This window comes from Vipera ursinii, assembly GCF_947247035.1.
Source record: "Vipera ursinii genome assembly, chromosome: 4".
Lineage (NCBI taxonomy): Eukaryota > Metazoa > Chordata > Lepidosauria > Squamata > Viperidae > Vipera > Vipera ursinii.
In genome coordinates this window covers 23,553,979-23,574,448 of record NC_139514.1, presented here as the reverse complement: position 1 = coordinate 23,574,448, position 20,470 = coordinate 23,553,979, and the positions used below count along the sequence as shown (strand labels likewise).

The following is a 20,470-nucleotide window of genomic DNA, read 5'->3' as shown; positions in this document are numbered from 1 at the left end:
AGAACCAGCAGTAAATGCCTGTTTCAGTGCATTAAGGGGATTTTTGTGTATGGTCATCTTCAAATGCTGAAAGAATGGGTTTATTTGTTAGGTGTCAAGACGAGTTTAACTGTTGCAGGGTTTATGCATTTGCTCATTCTGGTTTGCTGCAGATGCCACCCCATGGATGGACTGAGAAGACTTTTATGCTATCCAAGCCTGGTTTGAATGGGGCTCCAGATACAACATTTATTTTACACTCCTAGTTTAAGGTACCATGAGCCCAGCCAACTATGAATTATTCAACAAACCCTGAGGCAAAACGCGACCTCACTGATTTCATTCCCATATTGTGCTTAGTTATAGTTTATTTTAATATGAAGAAGTTCCAAATGAGTACGGTAGGTGCACAAACCCCCCCCCCCAATGCTTTAAAGCAGTGTGTATTTACACACCAATAAAAAGGAGCAATTTTCCACATACATGCGAAAGTTTTTTATTGTGGCTTGAAAAAGTTGACACGAGTAGTTTACTTCAGGCAGAAGGAAAGAAGCATTTAGCGAGGAAAAAAAACAACCCCCGGGAACGACCAATCTCGGACGATGCCGGGAAGCGCCTCCACTTCAAGGATTCGGCTGTCCCTCCCACCAATAGGAGGAGGAGCGCCAGGAGCTTTCATCCCGCCTTCCCTCTGCCTCCATGGTAACCAATCGCCACCGCTACTGTCTCGCACGCGCGCCAACGGGCTGAGGGACCCAGAAGGCGGTGCCCCCCCCCGCTCTTTTCCGCGCCCCGCGCGCACGAGCACGCGAAGGCGGGAGCCCCTCCCTGCGGTAGGCCCAGCAGCTCCATCCTTTTTTCGCTTTAGAGTTTAGACCCAAGCATTAGCTTCCAAGACGGAGGATGCGGTACCCGCCCTACGCGCTGGGAATCGCGAGCCCCCGGAGTTCGTAACGGACGCTCTTCCCCAGGTGAGCAAGTCGGGGGTGGGGGCTTGGAAAGAAAAAAAATATTTTTTCTTTTCGAGAAGCATGATGGGAGTTGAAGTCTCGCCGGCGGTGGATGTGCATGGCTGCTCGAAGAGAGCGGGCTTCAAAGGACTACAGATGCCGGCGATTCCCATGTGCCTGTGGGGGAGGGGAGATCAGGTTTGGGATGCTCAGTTGCTTATTCTAAGGAAGGGTGAGGAAAGGCATGTTTTACCGGTGCAATGGATAGAGTTGGGCGCGGAGCAATTGTAACTAGGATTGGGTCCCGATTATAACGGCGCAGAAAAGTCCCTCTTTAGTGATAGGGGGAGGGTCAGTCTTAAGGCCTGATCATTTGAGATTTCCTCCTCCAATCTGACGTCCTATAAATCTATGGAACTCAGCTCCCTCCATTCTCAGCTAACGGTACAGTATACTGAGGGTGATGGGGCTGCCAGTGCAGCACCTTTGAGGGAGGCTCCTGTGCTGCAGGATCAGAGATATCGGGATAAATGTAATGCAGTGATAGTGAGGAGACAGAAAGTTAATGAGCAGTATTGCAGTGGCTGCAAAATCAAAAGAAATAGTGGGGACAATAGGATGTGGGGGAGGATAGTGGGGACAAAACAATCACGATGCTCACTCTCATGATAAACAAGGTTATATGAAGCAATAAATACATAAGAAGAGTGAGCAAAAGAAATTAAAGGCATGATATAAGAAAGGAAATTCTGTTTTTCACTTTTATTAATTTATGTATCATATTTATATCATGACCCGTCTCATAAAAACATTCATCTGCTCCATATTTTTCTCTCTTTGCAACTATCTTTTATTTCACCCCTTGGGTCGCTAGGTGTCTGAAATGATTTTCTAGCATGTAATCTGTCAATTGATTTCACCATATCTGTACAACTTTATACATCGCCTTTTGTTCTGTAAAAGTTTCATCTCTTTGAGGATATGAACTCGCATCTATTATTTTCTGTCTTCTCCTTTCCCTTGACGTATTCACTCCTTCCTAAGCCAAGTTTACAATTTGGCCTTTTCTTCAGTACATTTTTTTCATGCTTGCTTGCTCACTATTGTGTCCATTCATCACCCTTTCATTATTGAGCCTATGTTTTTTACTTCATCTTAAATACTCTATTCTCACTGCATTCAATTTTTTTAATGTTTCTCCTGACATACCCAACTGTCACTTCCATGTAACAGAGTGGGCAGATGTTCTATGTAGTACAGTGGACAGAAGCACTTTCTTGCATACAAGAACTTTCAGCTATACACAACGGATCACCAGCATTTTACTTGTTCTAGTTTTTTGCCTCATTTCTATAACATGCATTCATTGACTCCTTTTTCCATCAATCACAATTAAATTGGTCTTTAGTACATTTAGTACATTTAGTACTTTGGCCATCTAATGAGAAGGAAGGACTCACTGGAGAAGAGCCTAATGCTGGGAAAGATTGAGGGCAATAGAAGAAGGGGACGACAGAGAATGAGGTGGCTGGATGGAGTCACTGAAGCAGTAGGCGTGAGCTTAAATGGTCTCCAGAAGATGGTAGAGGACAGGAAGGCCTGGAGGAACATTGTCCATAGGGTCGCGATGGGTCGGACACGACTTCGCAACTAACAACAACACATTAATTTTCAGATCCATATTTAATGCATTTAACATCTGTTGCCGATTATTTGGGTTCCCAGCCAACAACATGATACTGTTTGCACACACAAATACATCTACATTTATCTTCCCAACCAAAACATCTTTAAACATCACCACAAATGATCCTTTTGTATTTGAAGGAAATACACTTATATGTATATATAAATACCCTGATTAACCCAGGACACCAACACACTTTAGTATTTTGCTCCCACTTTTATAGTGAAACCATTTGCTAAGCATTCTATTTATTAACAGATTTGTTTGACGTCTATCACATACTGTTTATTTTGTATTCAGCATTCAAATTTCAATTTCCCATTTTAATAAAACTTCATAATTCAAACCTATTTACTTTTTTATATCTAAATCAACAAACATATAATACTTTTCACATAATGCATTTTAGGAAGATAGAGAAAGTGTAAACTAACAGTTTTGACTTGTACATCTGACTATTCAGCAGCAATCCCTGCTAAAACTAAAGAAAGTATTGGTCAGTTTTGGTGCATTCTGGCTAGTATGCCACAAGTGCAGCCCATCCTAGTTTTACGCCAAGTAGCTCATGCGTTCTAGGAAAGGAAAGAAAATTGTGCTTAGAAGAAATTTATGAGTTCACAAAGAGAGTCAAGAAAGGCAATGCATAAAACAGATGTGGTGTAGTGAATGCAAAGATGGTTTGCAGTGGTAGAAAAATAAGGAGAGTATGGCAGTTTTATAAGCTATATTTAGCTAGAATCCTTTCATCCTTCTTATTTCATGTCTTTATGTGATAGTGCTCTGGTCATGGAGCTTGTGATCAGTCTACCCACCCCTCACTCTCCCGTAATTGATCCTGATTTCCCGTACAAGCCAGAATCTGCCGCGATCTTAACGCTTTCCCTCCCCTCATCTGCCCTGCCTACTGGTCATGTTCATCCCGTGGTGCGCAGCTATTTGGCGGTGTTGCCGGATCGTTCTCCATACCATCCCTTTTGGCAATGCCATCAATTTGCCACGCAGTCGTGTCTGCTGGCAATGCTGTTGCCGCATGTCTCAACCCGATCGTACTGGTCTGCTGTCTTTCTTTTGATTCTGTAGTGGGTGCTGCCCGTGCTTCCATCTCCCCACTTGTCGCACAATGGGTAAGCGACTTGACTCTTTCATGTTTCTGTTCATCTGATACAAAGGTGGTAAAAGGCTTGCCCACTCTGATTCCTTATGCAGTTGTTCGTGTCTTCTCAATATTTGGTATGGAGGTAGTAATTCCACATGTCGGTTGATCGAATAGCGATTGGATAGCCAAGCTTCTTTTAATGTGGCCACCTTTCGTAGAGTCCTGGGCAATGACCTCAGCCCCCGCAAAATCAAATGTGTGGTTGTTCTCAGCTACATGTGACCATACCTGGGAGCGCTGCTTATGTCGTGTAACCACTAATTTGTGCTCATGGATTCTAGTCCGGAGCCGTTTAGCGGTTTTGCCAACATAATTGCAACAACAATTAATGCAATAAATCCTATAGACTATAGATGACATATTGCCTAGGGGCAGTGGTTCTTTTGGGCGCATCATTTTTGCGCGCAAGGTCTGGCTGAGCTTATGTGCCACATTAATATTGTAGTGTGCAAGTATCCATGCAGTCACTTCGGATACGTCGTTAATATACGGAAGCGTCACCCAAGTCATTGTGGTAGGCCTATTGTGGATTAGTTGTGGTTCCTGATGTTTACAACAGCGCTGGATGAAGCTCGCCGAGTATCCATTTTGCCTACATAGGCAATGGAGAATATGCTCGCTCTTTGGTTTGTGCTGCAATGAGTGTTAATTCTTTTAGACAACGTTCGAATGCAGCTGGCCTTATGCGCAATGGGGTGATTGCTGTCATTGTGCAAGATCCGATCCGTGTGTATTGCCTTGTGGTAGACAGCCGTGTGTGTGTGTGTATACTGCTCAAAAAAATAAAGGGAACACTTAAACAACACAATGTACTGTATTTAATAGTAGGATGTCTTATCTTGTGTTCCCTTTATTTTTTTGAGATATATATATACATACATATACATATATACATATACATACACACACGCACACACACACATGCGCGCACACACACACACACACATATATATACATATATACATATATACATATATACATATATACATATATACATATATACATATATACATATATACATATATACATATATACATATATACATATATACATATATACATCATATATACATATATACATATATACATATATACATATATACATATATACATATATACATATATACATATATACATATATATATATATATATATATATATATATATATATATATATATATATATATATGGATCCTTGGTTTTTCGGGTTTTTCCCCGCGTAGAACTAAAGGTGTGGGCGCAACGTTTCGACGGAGTCCCATCCGTCATCATCAGGCTTTAGCTTCCTTTTTCTGGGAGAAGCATGTGGCTGTTACTTCCTCTTTTTTAAACTGCCAGAGGGGGTGTGTTCTGTGGAGGTGTGCTCTGATTGGGTAGGGGACCAAGTGTGTTCTGATTGGGTGGGAGTGTGTTTTGAATGGTGGGTGTGTTCTGATTGGGTGGGGGGGTGTTCTGAGTGGATGGGCTGGTCTCAGCTGCCAGCCTTAGACCTGAGCTGGTGAGTTGTGCTGCTTTTGTTCGGCTTCGTGTTTGTGGTGGTGCCATGTTTTTATAGTGGGTGTCAGTTTGCTTATTGTGTGGTTTGGAGGGATTTAAAGTGGCTGATGTTGCAGCTGTAGTTAGGTTTCTGTTTTGTGGTTGTGCCTCGTTATCATTGTGGGTTCGGATTTGCTTTTTGAATGGTTGTGTGGTGGTGATGTCATGTGGTGTTATCATGACTTTGGGTTTATCATTCTTGGTGGTTGGGACTCGTCTGTCAATCAAGGCGGGTTTCCAAATGGTTGGTAGGCGAGAGGTATCATCTCGTTTGTTTATGCTGTGGGGGCGTTTTTCTATCTCAATGGCTTCTCTGATTATTCTGTTGTTAAAATGTTCAATTTTGGCGATAGTTTTGGTTTTTTTAAAATCAATTTCATGTCCCGTGGCTTCAAAGTGTTGGACCAGGGATGAAGTTTGTTCTCCTTTTCTGAGTGAGTTTTTGTGCTCTTCAATGCGTGCACTTCTGTTGGTCTGTCCGATGTATGTGGTGGGGCAGGTGGTGCATGTTTTCGTACATACATACATACCCACACACAATTTAGGTATGTTATTAGAGATCATTGTTCATGTCTCAATTTCCCACCCTGTTATAAATAAAACTGTATTTTGAAATTATTATTTCTCAGATGACATCTTAAAGAACTTGACAATTAATATAATTGTGTATGTGCTAATTCATTTTGTGTTGTTTTTTCTCTAACATCTAATGTAAATATTTTAAAGATCTCTAGATCAGGGTTTTTCAACTTTTTCACCCATTGTACCACTTTTAGGATATGGCAACATCCAAGTACCACCAATTGTCTAGCAAGGTGTCAAAAACTTGATGACACCCCCCCAAAAAGGAAAAAAGTGATGAAGTACAGGTAGTTCTCGACTTACAACAGTTCACTTAGTGGCTGTTTGAAGTTACAATGGCACTGATAAAAGTGCCCTGCAAGCCACAGCCGAGCAACATACCTGCCTGCCTGCCCGGCGGCGCTTTTCCTTCTGTCCAAAGTTTTCATTGTTGTGAGCATTTCTGTTGAGGATTGGCAGCGGGAGTGGGGTGGGGGGTGTTTGGTTTTTATCCCCCCCTCTCTGCTGGGTGGTTGCAGCAGGCTTTGGTCACTTCACATGACCCTGGGACACTGTGACCATCATAAATATGAATCAGTTGCCAAGCATCTGAGTGTAAATCACAAGACCCTGGAGATGCTGCAACATTCCAGCTGATCGGCGCTTCTTCTGGGTTCAGCAGAAGCGCCAGGATCAGTGCTGAGCTCCAGCTGGAGCCTGGCACTGATCTGGCACTTCCACTGAGCCCTGACAGCCCTGCAGCTCCAGCCATCTCTTGCTCAGGCTTGTGCGGTGCTACCACTGGTTCAGCTCATTCCCTTCCCCTGCTACCACTTTTCTAGGATGGTTGTGTATCGCCTGCTAGGTGCCAATGTCCCACAGGTGGTACCCGTACCACTGGTTGAAAAGCCCTGTCTTATCATATGCTCTTGCGGTTTCAACTAAAATTATCACAGGAATTTTAGATTTATATCTGAATCTTAATTGGATGTTTTTGTGAATTTTTTCTTTTGCAGTGCCCAGGGCTATGATGCCCTAAAGCAGGAGTAGGCAACCTTGGCTCTTTTATGACTCTTTTATGACTCGTGGACTTCAACTGGCTCAGGAATTCTGGGAGTTGAAGTCCACGAGTCATAAAAGAGCCAAGGTTGCCTACCCTTGCCCTAAAGCAAAATTTGCTAGTATTCCTTTTCTCATCCTGGGTCCTGACAGGATTCCAAATCATATTTACATAGTCTTTTGATGTTGCAATCTGATTTGGTACAGGTATTCTCAACTTATAGCCATTCATTTAATGACCATTCAAACTTACAACAGCGATGAAAAAAGTGACTTATGACCAGTTCTCATACTTATGACTATTGCAGCGTTCCCATAGTCACATGATCAGACTTTGGGTGTTTGGCAACTGACATGTATTTACGATGGTTGCAGCATCTGGGGTTCCAAGGATTGTCATTTGCAACCTTCCTAGGAACCTCTGACAAGCAGAGTCAATGGGGTGAAGCCAGATTCACTTAACAACCACATGATTCACTTAATAACTGCAGTGACTTGCTTAATAACCATGGCTAAAAAGGTTGAAAAATGAGGCAAGACTCACTTAACATCTGCCTTGCTTAGCAATAGAAATTTTGGGCTCATTTGTGGTCGTAAGTCAGGGACTCCCTGTGCCTAATATTTACAGAAAACAGTGTAACTATTGTACCAGTTTAGAAGCTTCACAGTAGGGAAGAGATAAGAGAGCGTGTAGCCCACAGCTGCATAATGGGCAGAGAAAGAAACTCAGGAACCTCCCTAACTGCTCAGGCTGAAAAAGAGATGGTGGGAAATTTGGACTATCAGACTTGCTAGAGTTTGTTAATATAGCCTTATAATAAAGTAGAATTGGCTTGTCTGGTCACGTCTCCTGTCTGATGTAAGTAATCCTCGATTCGTGACTGGTCACTTAGTGACCGTTTGAAGTTACGATGAACCTCCCCAGGTTCCGAAATCTCCCCGGTTGCTCCCCATAAGTCCTGCCAGTTGTTCCCAAAGCCGGCTGTTCCTCATCATCCAAGCTGGCATCCGAGGGAGCCATCATTTTTTCAAATCACACTGTCAGAATTCTGTGGAGTATCCTAAAAATGGGTGGCATAATTTTCTGCAGTTTAGATCCATGAAGTATAGTATACAGGAACCTAAAACTTAAAAGTTTCATTTTTGAAAAAAGGATTTTGATGTTTTGATTTGCATCATTTGATCATTAAAAAAGGTCCTAATGGAGGCTTAATTGCATGTAAGGTAAGAAATAGAATCAGATGGGAACCAGTGAGAGGGAATGCAATTAACTGGGGCAACTCTTTTAACGCTGATTGAGAGGTTTTTGACATGGATCTTATTGCAATGTATGATTTGTCAAGTCTTTGGTCTAAGTTAGGGGTAGGCAACCTCGGCTCTTTTATGACTCATGGACTTCAACTCCCAGAATTCCTGAGTCAGCTATGCTATGCTGACTCAGGAATTCTGGGAGTTGAAGTCCATGAGTCATAAAAGAGCTGAGGTTGCCTACCCCTGGTCTAAGTTGATTGATTTAGTTCCAACATGTAATATGCATGTAATTTATCCACTAACAAACTGAGAACTACCTAAATTGTGTTATGCCAGTTTGAAAAGATACAGTTACTACTAGAAATGAACCTAACGGGGAGAAAGTATTAGCAAACAGGGATCAAAGTAGTCATTGTGTAAGGAGATAGAAAATGATTAGTTTGCTTCCCATTGCTCGAGATTTCAGGGAAGTACATTTTTAGGTTCCAAACATGCATGTGCTCCCCCCCCCAAGCTCTGGAGGGGCTCTAGGGAATAAACCCCATATCAAACAAATTGCAACATTTATTGTCACAGGAAAGAGGTCTAGAAAATACAGAGAGAAGAATCATACAACTGTAACTGCCTGCACTCTGTTGGGTCTGATTCCTAGGATGTAACTATGGTTTTATGATGTTACAATTTTATAAATGTATTTATTTATTTGCTGTAGTTGCTTTATTTTTTATGTTTATTACTGTAAACCCCAGAGAATCTTGGCAATAAATAATGTAATCCAGTAAATAAATAAATAATCCACCCAATTTAATTTTGTTTTAGCACTGTTTGTTGAAGGGCAGCCCTGACACATTCCTCAAAGGTTACCTGGGTCCTCAGCCTGACTTAGAACATTTCTTAATATGGATAATATTCTTTCTGAGACAAGAGAATCTTTTTTTTGCTGGAATGTGTTGGTTGATGGTTCTTGAACTATACGAATCTTTGAGGACATGTTTCCTGTTGTATCACGTAAGTTGTAAAATGTTGAATTGCGTTGCCTTATACCAAATATAAGTGGGTGACAACAGCTTTTCTTCAGCCATACACTGAGAAATTATCTATATGGATTTGCTGTATTTCAAGTGAATTAATTTGTTTGGATCATGTTCTGAACAGATGCCAGCTACCAGCAATTAATAGTTCAGTATATTCAAATGAAACAGCTTTGTTTGCAATAACATGTTGCTCATGTTTTGAGACTTTTTTTTTAAGACTAAAGCATATATACAAACAAAATAGGGCAAACTTATTGGCTTTTGAAATTGTGAGGGGTTTTTTTTACCATCTAGGATTAGAGGAGATTGAAGATTATTTTTATTGAACAGTTAAGTTTTAGAAAGAAGCTGTTAGTGTTTGTCATTCAACTCTATTTATGTATGAATCCTACAGCTGCTTATCCTCATGGTGTAATACGTTGTTTATACATTAAGGTCATTCACATATTTATGAACATTACCTGTCCCCAATCATAAATTGTGTTGCTAGTATTTAGCATTTTCATGAAAAAATTCAAAGTGATTAAATAGAAATGTCAACATTATACAATTAGTGCAAAAATATAAAAAAGCAAAACTAATAATGAATGAAAAGAGATAGGGGAATCAGAGAGCTAGAACTCACTATAACTATTATCACATTTCTTCTTAGTTATAAATCCATGATTTTTCTGTACTGAGCTGAAAAATCCATTTCTTAAGGATGTATTATTGTGTGCATTGCAATTTGGAAGAGGGAAAGTGAAGAAAAAGTGCAACATACAGTTTTAAGAACTTAGCTGTCGTTTTTATTTCAGAAAATCAGATTTCTAGTTCTGAATATATAGTAGTGGTAGCAAATATGTGGCCAGTTCTTGCTGAAATTTTAAAAGTAAAAAAATGATTGTACAGCTTCTCCAGAATGATTTACAGGTTTCATAGCTATAACAAAACGATAAAATAAAAACAATAAAATGGACTTTAATAAAAATTACAATTATGGTTCTAAGTGAAGGAAAGTTTCTTGTGCCAAAGGGTAATTTAATTTTTACTGTGTTGTTTCACATTGTATTGTAGATTTCTCAAAGAAGATGAATTTGGCTGAGATTTGTGATAATGCTAAAAAAGGAAGAGAATATGCACTTCTTGGAAATTATGACTCTTCCATGGTTTATTACCAGGGTGTCATCCAGCAAATTCAACGGCATTGTCAGTCGATCAGAGACCCAACATTAAAGGGCAAATGGCAGCAGGTATAATAACAAAAGGTTTGAGTGCAAATGTTTAAAGAAATTAATTGCTGTTAAGGTTTCTTATGTAGTAGAATAACAATATGATAATGGAACTCTTCGAGAGACGATATGACTCTGTATAATGTTAACAAGTTAAGAGCAGAACATGTCAATTCTGTTACTAAATGTCCTTGACCATCAGTCAAATTAAAAATTTTCTTAACAGAAAAAATAGATTATATTTTCTTATCTGAACTCACTTGATTTGCCTTGCCTAATAAGGAACCTCTCTGAACAGGAAGTGCTACTTGGAATATACAGTTCCCTATATATATTACATAATACATAAACTGAGGAGGACATTTGTAGAAGGTGCCCTTTCAGCTGTTCTGCATCCAAAATTAGAAAGCAGGATTTCATTTAGCAATGATGTAGAGCTGGACTTTTTTCCTAGTGATGCCTGCTCTGTGCAGAGTGACATCTATGATATGCCAGAATCCAATACCAGTTTGTTCTAATCGCTTTTATCTGTTTATGCTGGTTGTTCTCCAGCTTCTTTTTCTGATAAATAATGTTAATCCTTTTATGAATTGTTTTATTTTATAGCATTATTTGATGGTATTGCTGTTGATCGCTTCAAGAATTATGCAAATTATGGAAATGTGGGGTTGGAAGGACTCATTTATTTATCCCATTTGTGTGTTGCCAAATCTGCCATAGATATTCAGCAGTTAATAATCATAAATAAGTAATTTAAGTTTTCATTATAAATATCATCAGTAAAAGCTGTTAAGACATCCATAATAATCAGTTACCGGTAAAAATCAGCACCATAATGAAATAATTATACTGCTTATTATTTTGTATAATCATTATAAAAAATAACACATAATAAAGATACTGAATATGGCAACAAGAGGGTAATACTGAATGCCATCCATGTGGAATAACTTCTCGAATCTGTAACAGGAGGGCCATACTTCACTTTCAAGGGGACTCTTACATAAGAGAGACAATTGCAACAGAAGCATAGTACCTATGAGGTGCAAGCAACCAAGTGCTTCTCCCGAGCTAAATATACAATACAGACTGATTCTGGTTGGAGAAGGCAACCTGCAGGTGGGCACCAAGCCATATAGGTCGTTGCCAGTACTTTGAAATATCTGTTGGCAGTTGGTGATTGATATCTGCCAGTAAATGGACTGCCACATTTTGAACCAATTTCCAAGTGATTTGGAAAGACAGCCCCATGTAGAGTGCGTTATGGTAGTCCAACTGGTTTGTAATGAGGGCCTGACTCATAGTTGTGAGATCCTTGAGGTCCTTGGGGTTGCAAACAGTGTATCAGCCAAAGCTGGATAAAGGTCCTTCTGACAACATTTTTTACCTTTCCTCCAGTTGTAGACATGAGTCCAGGAGAAACTCCCCAAGTGGCAGATCAGAGCCTTTGGTTTAGGGCTTCTTCTCAAGAGGCAGTACTGGAGCCGACCAAGAATGTTGTTGAATGAAATGTAACTCCATCTTATTTGGGTTAGATTCAGCCTCTTTTGCCGGTGGCTCAGTGGGTTAGGGCGCTGAGCTTGTCGATCAGATGGTCAGCAGTTTGGCAGGTCAAATCCCGAGTGCCGCGTAACAGAGTGAGTGCCTGTTACTTGTCCCAGCTTTTGCCAACCTAGCAATTCGAAAGCATGTAAAAATGCAAGTAGAAAAATAGGGACCACTACGGTGGGAAGGTAACAGCGTTCCGTGCGCCTTTGGCGTCTAGTCATGCCAGCCACATGACCACGGAGACGTCCTCGGACAAGCGCTGGCTCTTCGGCTTTGAAACGGAGATGAGCACCGGCCCCTAGAGTTGGAAACGACTAGCACGCATGTGCGGGGGAACCTTTACCTTTACCTTTACCTTACCCTCTTGATACTAGGACAAGACTTCCATGGCATCATCACTGCAGCCTGGGATAGCAGCATGACTATCATCAGCACACTGATGATACCTCACCCTGAACTGACAAGTGACTTCTAATAGCTTCATGCAGATGTTTGAAAAGATTTGGGGGTGGTGGTAAAAGAACCTAACCCTGCAGTACCTCCCTAGGGTTCACTAAGCCAACTGAAACTGCATACTAAGGAAAGAGTGATACTTCAGAATAGAACCCCTAGCTCCCACTCCATTACAGTTCAGAAGATACTACAGGGATTGATGGAATTGAAGGCTACTGAGAAATCCAGTAGGGCCCAAAGCTTTACAGTACAAGTCCTCCTAGGGTTCATTCCCCCAATATTATCAGTTCTGTTCCTGTTCCTTGCATGAAAGATATTGAGTGACTTTGGGGAACCAGTTACTCCCTGTGGAACAATAAATCAGTGACAGGGTTTCTGATGAGCTGGCTGATAAACTAAACCTTTCATTACAACATGAATGATAAAATTTGCTGTAAGAAGTAGGCAAGCAGAGTACAAAAACAAGTGGTAAACTGATAAAACTCCTATTTAAATTGTTTACTAGAACATTAATAATTTGAAATAATATAACAGTGTAAAGATGTTTCCAGTTGATCAAACTTATAAACTTCCTGAAATATTTTATGTGTAATCCTTTGATGTTTTTAAAAACAAGTGTTGAACATTTTAATGGTGGTTCTATATAATATGAATTCACTTAATAATAAATAACACATTACAACACTATTTTGAACAAGTGTATTTATTTTTATCTCATGTTTATTATTTTTTAAAAATAACTGAAGGCCGCAAGCATACCTAATATACCTTCCTCCTATTTTTACAATAATGTCAACCCTGTGAGGTGAATTGGTCTAAGAGAGAATGGCTGGCCCAAATTCACCCTGCTATCTTTCATGCCTGAGGCAGGACTAGAACTCATAGTCTCCTGGTTTCTAGCCTGCTGCCCTAAAGAGTAGACCAATCAGGCTTCTTAATAAATATCTGTTCTAAAATTGTGATAACTTTATTTATTTATTTGTTACTTTTGTTTGCTGCCCATCTTTTCAAGGCAGCTTACAAGATAAAAATAACAGTATAAAACTTCAAAATATTAAAACAAAAAGGTAAAGGTTCCCCCGCACATGCGTGCTAGTCGTTTCCAACTCTAGGGGCCGGTGCTCATCTCCGTTTCAAAGCCAAAGAGCCAGCGCTTGTCTGAGGACGTCTCCGTGGTCATGTGGCTGGCATGACTAGACGCCAAAGGGGCACGGAACGCTGTTACCTTCCCACCATAGTGGTCCCTATTTTTCTACTTGCATTTTTTACGTGCTTTCGAACTGCTAGGTTGGCAGAAGCTGGGACGAGTAACAGGCGCTCACTCTGCTACGCGGCACTCGGGATTTGACCCACCAAACTGCCGACCTTCTGATCGACAAGCTCAGCGTCCTAACCCACTGAGCCACCGCGTCCCTTATATTAAAACTATAAACGTTAAAATTAAAATTAATAAAATTGGCTAAGGAAGCAAGTGATATACAATACGGTAGAAGTAGAATTGTCTCTTAATCCACTAGCCACCTCAAGCATGGAATGTCCCCATCGAGACTCCAGGCCATTTGGCTCTTCCTGAGGGCCAAGAGGTAGAGGTGGATCACTCCTTGAGGTGAAATAGGCTATTATGAAAATAAATATATAGGCTGTTATGGAATAATATTCTTACAGTAAAGAGTTTCACAGTCCCTGAGTCCAAGCCCTTGCTTGTTGCAAAAATCCAATTAAGGCATATACAGTAAAATAGAAAACTGTTTAAATTCTGTTTAAATACATCACGGGAAGGAGATCCAGCATCTCTGGATAATTAAGTCCTCCTACTGTTACAAACAGTAAAAGCGTTCCATGCGCCTTTGGCGTCTAGTCATGCCAGCCACATGACCATGGAGACGTCCTCGGACAAGCGCTGGCTATTCGGCTTTGAAACGGAGATGAGCACCGCCCTCTAGAGTCGGAAACGACTAGCACGCATGTGCGGGGGAACCTTTACCTTTACCTTTTTACTGTTACAAAGTTTTTCCTAGCAAATCCACTAGAGTCTTTTACTTGTAAGTTAACATTACAGCATTTTGTGTGTTCTGCTTTCAGCTACTTTAGCTATTATAATATCTCCCCTCACTTTTCAGGTACTTTAGCTATTGTAATATCCCCCCTCACTTTTCTCAAAGCTAAACAATCACAATTCATTCAATTTCTCCTCATAGGAATTATGTCTAATCCTCTCTTCATCCTCATTGTCCTTGTCTGAATCCTTCTTAAACTGAAGTGCTGGAAGGATACAGTATTTGAAGTGGGGGTCTGATCAAAGCAGAATAAAATAAAATAATTTCTCTTCTTGACTGGCAAGAATGGCTGCAGAAGAGACTTGTTTCCTTCTTGTGTACAGAGAGAAGAAAAAAATGACAAAGGAAGTCGTCCTAATGTACACATAGATATTGGTTCTAAATTGAAGATAATCCACGTCTTGGAATTCACGTATCACTGCTGCTTTCATCTGAATAAAGCTTGGAAAAACACAATAATTCGTGTTGGGTGAAGAAAATCCCTCAATTCAGGGAGCTAGCAAAGGTCTGACCACTGTGCTCTGACATCAGTGGTTGCAGTGGAGGGGAGAAAAGAGAAAGCATTTGGGATTTGGGGAGCCATATTAGCTCAGACATTGGCAGTGGCTGATGGGAGGGAAAGGAAGGCATTGGGATTGACAGACTGGTGGGATTTGCGGCTCTGGAAGCTGTTCAAAAAAGAAGAGAGAAGTGGAGACGCACATCAGCCTACTGCTATAAAAATGGTTCTCAGGTTATGAGCTGTTTCCAAAAAGCCAATAAGTGCAGGCTGCCTCCTTCACAAATAAGTTTCTGATTTGAAAGTTCGCTATTCCCCAGAATTCTTTTCATTTCAGCCTCCTTAATAATTGTATTAATTTGAAGTCAAACTTGTTGGAATTACAATAATCAGTTTCAGTCCAGGTTGCTGCCAGAAGCCTGACATCTGCCTCATGAAATCACACAAGGCTTCCCCTGGATATTGGTTATCCAAAACCTGGAACAACAAATAAACTTTGGGATTTATGTCTACTGACCTGTATTTATTTATATAATTACTTGAATTTATTAGCCTCCCAACTCCAGTGAACAAAACTGTAATGGTTGCTCCAAAATGGTTTGGCAAAACAAGATTGCAATGATTTCTTCTAGATTTGAAAGAAAATATATTCTCCTTTTTGTGCATAGCTATAAATGTAAATCTAATAAAGTTAAGATTTAAATGCCAGAAAGAAATAGAGATGAAGAGATGAACATAAGTTAAGAGAAAATGTAATTGATTGCTTTGATTAAAATTGCTTTGATTAGGAGTGAGAATTAAAGGTTTAAGGCAGGGATAGGCAGTCTTTTCAAGCAATTGACATCAAATCATGGTTATGAACCTGGGGGATACAGAGAATAGGAACATCTGCCACTGAGCTCCACAAACGAAAGCATATGCTTGTACATTTACAATGTGTAACCTAAAATGTGTAACCTCCCTACATATTAATATACATGGAAATACAAAAATGTATATGCCACAAATATATAGTCATATATTTATACACCAGGGTTTTGCATAAACAGCCCCTGTCTTACAGACTTCTGGGAGCCTGAGAAAGCAAGTAACGCTTCTCAATATTCACTTAAAAGATCTGAATATTCAGGAAAATGCTCAGCTACCTCTCTACCTCTCAAATAGTTACAAGGAAGAGGACTAAGCTCTACTGCACTTAGCAATACATTGGGCTACATGAAAGAAACCTATTGAGGTCTTTGTAACTGAATCTCTTTTTCCTTGCAAAAAAATTATAAGGAAATTTATGTGATAACTTCATAAGAATCTTTTCTGCTGCACTGGACCATTGGCAATAAAGCGAGACATTTTTAGAACCTCATAACTTTATTTTAGAATAAAGTTATGGGCTCATTTTTTTCCTTCTGGGGAAGGGGGAGAAACTTGCTATTCTACTGTAATTGGCAGCAGTGCTGTGGCAATTTTGATCTGCTGGCAAAAAGGAGGGCGGTGGGGTTTCTGGGGTACCTAGCAGGGGCCTGGTGATTTGAGTTTCTAATTGAAAATTAAGGGTAAGGTTTTATCTAGCAGAATTGTAAAATTCATTTTATAGTCTAAACCTCTCAGCTCTGCTGCTTAAAACAAACAATAAGCAAACAGGCAGTCCTGTCTGAATGCTCATATGAGGTGTATAAAACACAAGTATGATGCAGATCTTAGACTGGCACAGCCCTTGTATTGGGAGTGACTTGAGTTTTATCCAGATTAGTTTGCCTTGTGCAAAGAATACCAGAAATCAACAGTTTCCCTCCAGATTGCTTTTGTTTATACCAACAGCAGTTTTATCTGCTCTGCTTTAAACTGCCTGCTATAATACCTTGCAATTTAATTTTTGAACAGCTTCACATTTATTTGTTTTTCAGATTCGGCAAGAATTATTAGACGAATTTGAACAAGTAAAGAGCATTGTCAACACGTTAGAGAGTTTTAAAATAGACAAGCCTACAGATATTCCTGTTTCTTATCAAGATGAACATTTTAGAGATCCAATTGTGTGGCCACCTCCGGTTCCAGCTGAACACAGGTAATTGGGTTTAAATAGGATGGATGTTTACTTGCAGGCAGTAGCAACCACATTTTTGAGAGAGAAAGTAGTACAACGATTGAGAAAAGAGCCGTTTTACCTTATTCCTCGTTTTCACTTTTTAAAATGTGAGCATTGACTATAAAATCACATTTGAACTATTATTCATACCTTAGTATGCTAGTTTGCATTACAAATATAACATTAATGTCTGTTCTTTTTCTGCTGACTATTGATGTTAGTATGATGGTCACTAAAAACAACTTCAATTATAATTACAGATTTTCATGGAAGACTACCCAACTACAATTATTTTCAAAACCACTTCTAACCATAACTCCTAGATTCCAGTATGCTGGACTGTTAAAAACCTTAATTTGTTTTGGACTTCACACAGAATTGTAACTAAGTTTCCTTAATTGCGATTTTAGTGCAATGCCTGAATTGAGCTTCTCCAATTCTTTCTTGCAACTGTTGTTACCAGACTGTATTGCTAACTCCTCAGCCTTATTTTTTTAATCTTTTTACTTTTTCCCCCTAGCATCTGTCTCTGTCTCTACAATTTCCCCAATTTCCTAGTTCCTGCTCTATTTTGCAAGATGCATATGTAGTTTTTAAATGTCTTCACTTAATTTCTATCATCATCATCTGCACAGCGATGAAAAGGGAGGAAAGGGATATTATGTGGGTACAAAGGATTGTGTAGCTGTGAGGTAGCATAGCCCAAAGCGTAGGCATATACTGGCTCCTTAGAGATCAAGATATGCAGTTTGAACATTAGCTTTTCCCCCAGAGCTGAGCAGCTTTCCTCAGTTTTGGCACCTTTCAAAACCAAGTTCATAAAAACTTTCAGTAGTCGCTATGCTGTTTTGAAATTCTGAATATATTATATACAGTATGTACCTGGAGGACACTGTGTTGGGAAGACTGAAATTGAATAACAGTACAAGATGGAAATAATTTTACTCATCTTAGCATTTTCTTGTGTGCTTCCTTCATGTGACACAGAGTCCCACCTCAGATAAAACGACCCAATCGAGAAGTGAAACCTCTGCGGAGAGAATTGCCAGGATTGCAACGGGGACCTGTGGGCAGAGCTCAACCAATATCAAAAAATGAAAAATCTGCTAGTAGTCGAGAGAGGGAATCTAGAGGAAAAGGGAAAGATGAAAAGGTAAGGGTCTAGAGCAGAGGTTTCCAACTTATATCCTATGGCACCCCCAAGATATTTTTTCTGTAACTCACAAGAATACTTTCTAAAGGAAAGAATAAGCCTTACAGGCTTATCTTACTGGTGAGATCAAGGTCAACAGAAGGAGGCATTGCTCTCTGCCCATTTTTTTTTATGATAATGACATGCGGTAAAGCAGACTAAACAGAGGAGCAGTAGACAAGAAAGGAAAGAGACGAAGGGTGCCACCTTGAGTGTAGTCCAGAACAATAAAAAACAGCACACTCATTGCACACACCGAGAGAGCAACTGTTTGAATTAGGGCAGCAGTTTGTCAGATTCAGCCAGGTATAGGCACAAATTGTAAAGTTGTGATGTTCACTGGTTCATCACAGATACTAAGGCCATTGGCTCTAGATTGAGAAGAAATTGGGACTGCTCTCAGCGTGGGTAAGCCAGAAAGTATCTGCACTCTTAATCCTGCACTTAGATGGTGTCACAGACAGGGTGGGGGTGGGGGTAGGGCCAGTGCTTTATCATTTAGCTACTTTACCAAACTTTATCCATCCCTCCCTCCCTCCCTCCCTCCCTCCCTCCCTCCCTCCCTCCCTCCCTTCCTTCCTTCCTTCCTTCCTTCCTTCCGTATTTGCCAATGTTGGGTGGATCCAATCTTCCATATAGCAGACATTTATGTTTTTAAACTAACTCAAAGAAAATGAAGTCCCCAGACAAAAAAGAAAAATAATTCTGTTCTGTTCTGATTAAGCTGGGTATATCTAAACAACTCCTGAGTGCTACTTATTCTCTCTCTCCCACAATGGTCATCTGGCCTTCAGATCTCCTTTCAAATTTCCATTTTTCATGAAAGATAATATTGGAAATCCCTGGTATTTATGATGGCTAGTTACTGGTTTTGGTTCCTTCATCCCACAACTACAATTCATCAAATTTATCTGAATAGAACCCAGATAATTGTTTAAGAGAAGAAAAAGAAATATAGATGTATACTTACATGCTTCTAACTCCTTTATCCAGGGAAAGAAGGTCCCCCAGGATGGTGGTGGTGACAGTGAAATCCAGAAATTTGATGGAACAGGATATGATAAAGATTTGGTTGAAGCTCTTGAGAGAGACATTGTGTCAAGAAATCTAAGTATTCATTGGTATAGTTATTCTTTTGTAAAATGAGATATATTAATATTTATTGTGGATATATATCCAGAAAATGTTGACATGTGGGTAATTATTGTGGTTATTTTGTAGTATGCTGATATTAAGAAAAACTCAGAGATATTTTGCACATTATAAATTAATGGTTTTGTAAGGCTTGATGGATTAGATGGATGCAGAACAATAAACTGAGAGTATAATAATAACTTAATAATAACTATTTCATATCTGGAGTTATTTTGGATAACACTTTAGATATCTTTGCAGTACTTTTTCTGTTTTAAAGGATAGAATAATATCTCATAGATGCATGACGTTTAAAATAATTTAAGAGTGCTAATTCATAGCAAATTATTGTCAGGAGATCAAAGAGGAATAGTCTATTATCAGGTAAAATCCTTTGGGCAGTTTGTATATTGAGAATATGTTATCCTGAAAATCTTGCTTTTTTAATAAGAGAAGTATGTATAATAGAATTTTTAGATTTGGAAAACTGATAATTACCAAAAATTTTCTATATCATTACATAAAATATGATTATGTTAAATTTTAAATGTGTTATTGCACATTGTTTTATGAAAGATTGTGCTGTTATAAGCTGTTTATATAGCTATAAATACCTACTTGGAGAAATCTGAAAGTTACAGACACCATATGGAGATACATTAGCTTTAAAGCATTATAGCTCCTCACAAGGCACCCATAATAGTACAATAATTACTGTTAAGTCTAGATGGGATCATAAACATTTGAAACTGGAAAAGTGTTGAAAATAGCTTAAATAGGATTTCCAGAAATAGCTTTAATTCTCAAGTTATTTTAGCAGCTATTACGATTCTAAGTTAGCAGATAAGTTATGTGAGCTCCTAAAATCTTTGTCTTTCATTATCATTTCCCATATTGTGGATCACAGAGAACTGGACTTTATAGTGTTTTAAGGAGCTCACTGAAAAGTAGCAATTCTGTCATTTGAAATTCTGAATGTGATCCAGGGTTTCCTCCTATTCATTCTGCCTGTCCTTAAAATAACAATATGTTCTTAATTGTCTCTAATCTGCAAAACCATTGCCAGTTTACTGTACTCATT

General features: G+C 39.4%; 1 protein-coding gene across 1 annotated transcript in view; it reads left to right on the top strand.

The window, feature by feature from the left end:
- The first annotated feature begins 737 nt into the window (after window positions 1-737).
- KATNAL1 (katanin catalytic subunit A1 like 1) overlaps window positions 738-20,470 on the top strand; it is a 45,814-nt gene continuing 26,081 nt past the window's right edge. Inside the window, exons 1-6 of the mRNA XM_083362435.1 lie at window positions 738-950; window positions 8,998-9,186; window positions 10,269-10,444; window positions 16,882-17,042; window positions 18,051-18,216; window positions 19,249-19,376. Of these exons, the coding sequence (XP_083218561.1) occupies window positions 9,168-9,186; window positions 10,269-10,444; window positions 16,882-17,042; window positions 18,051-18,216; window positions 19,249-19,376 (650 nt within the window). The 5' untranslated portion in view covers window positions 738-950; window positions 8,998-9,167. The remainder of the gene's footprint in view (window positions 951-8,997; window positions 9,187-10,268; window positions 10,445-16,881; window positions 17,043-18,050; window positions 18,217-19,248; window positions 19,377-20,470) is intronic.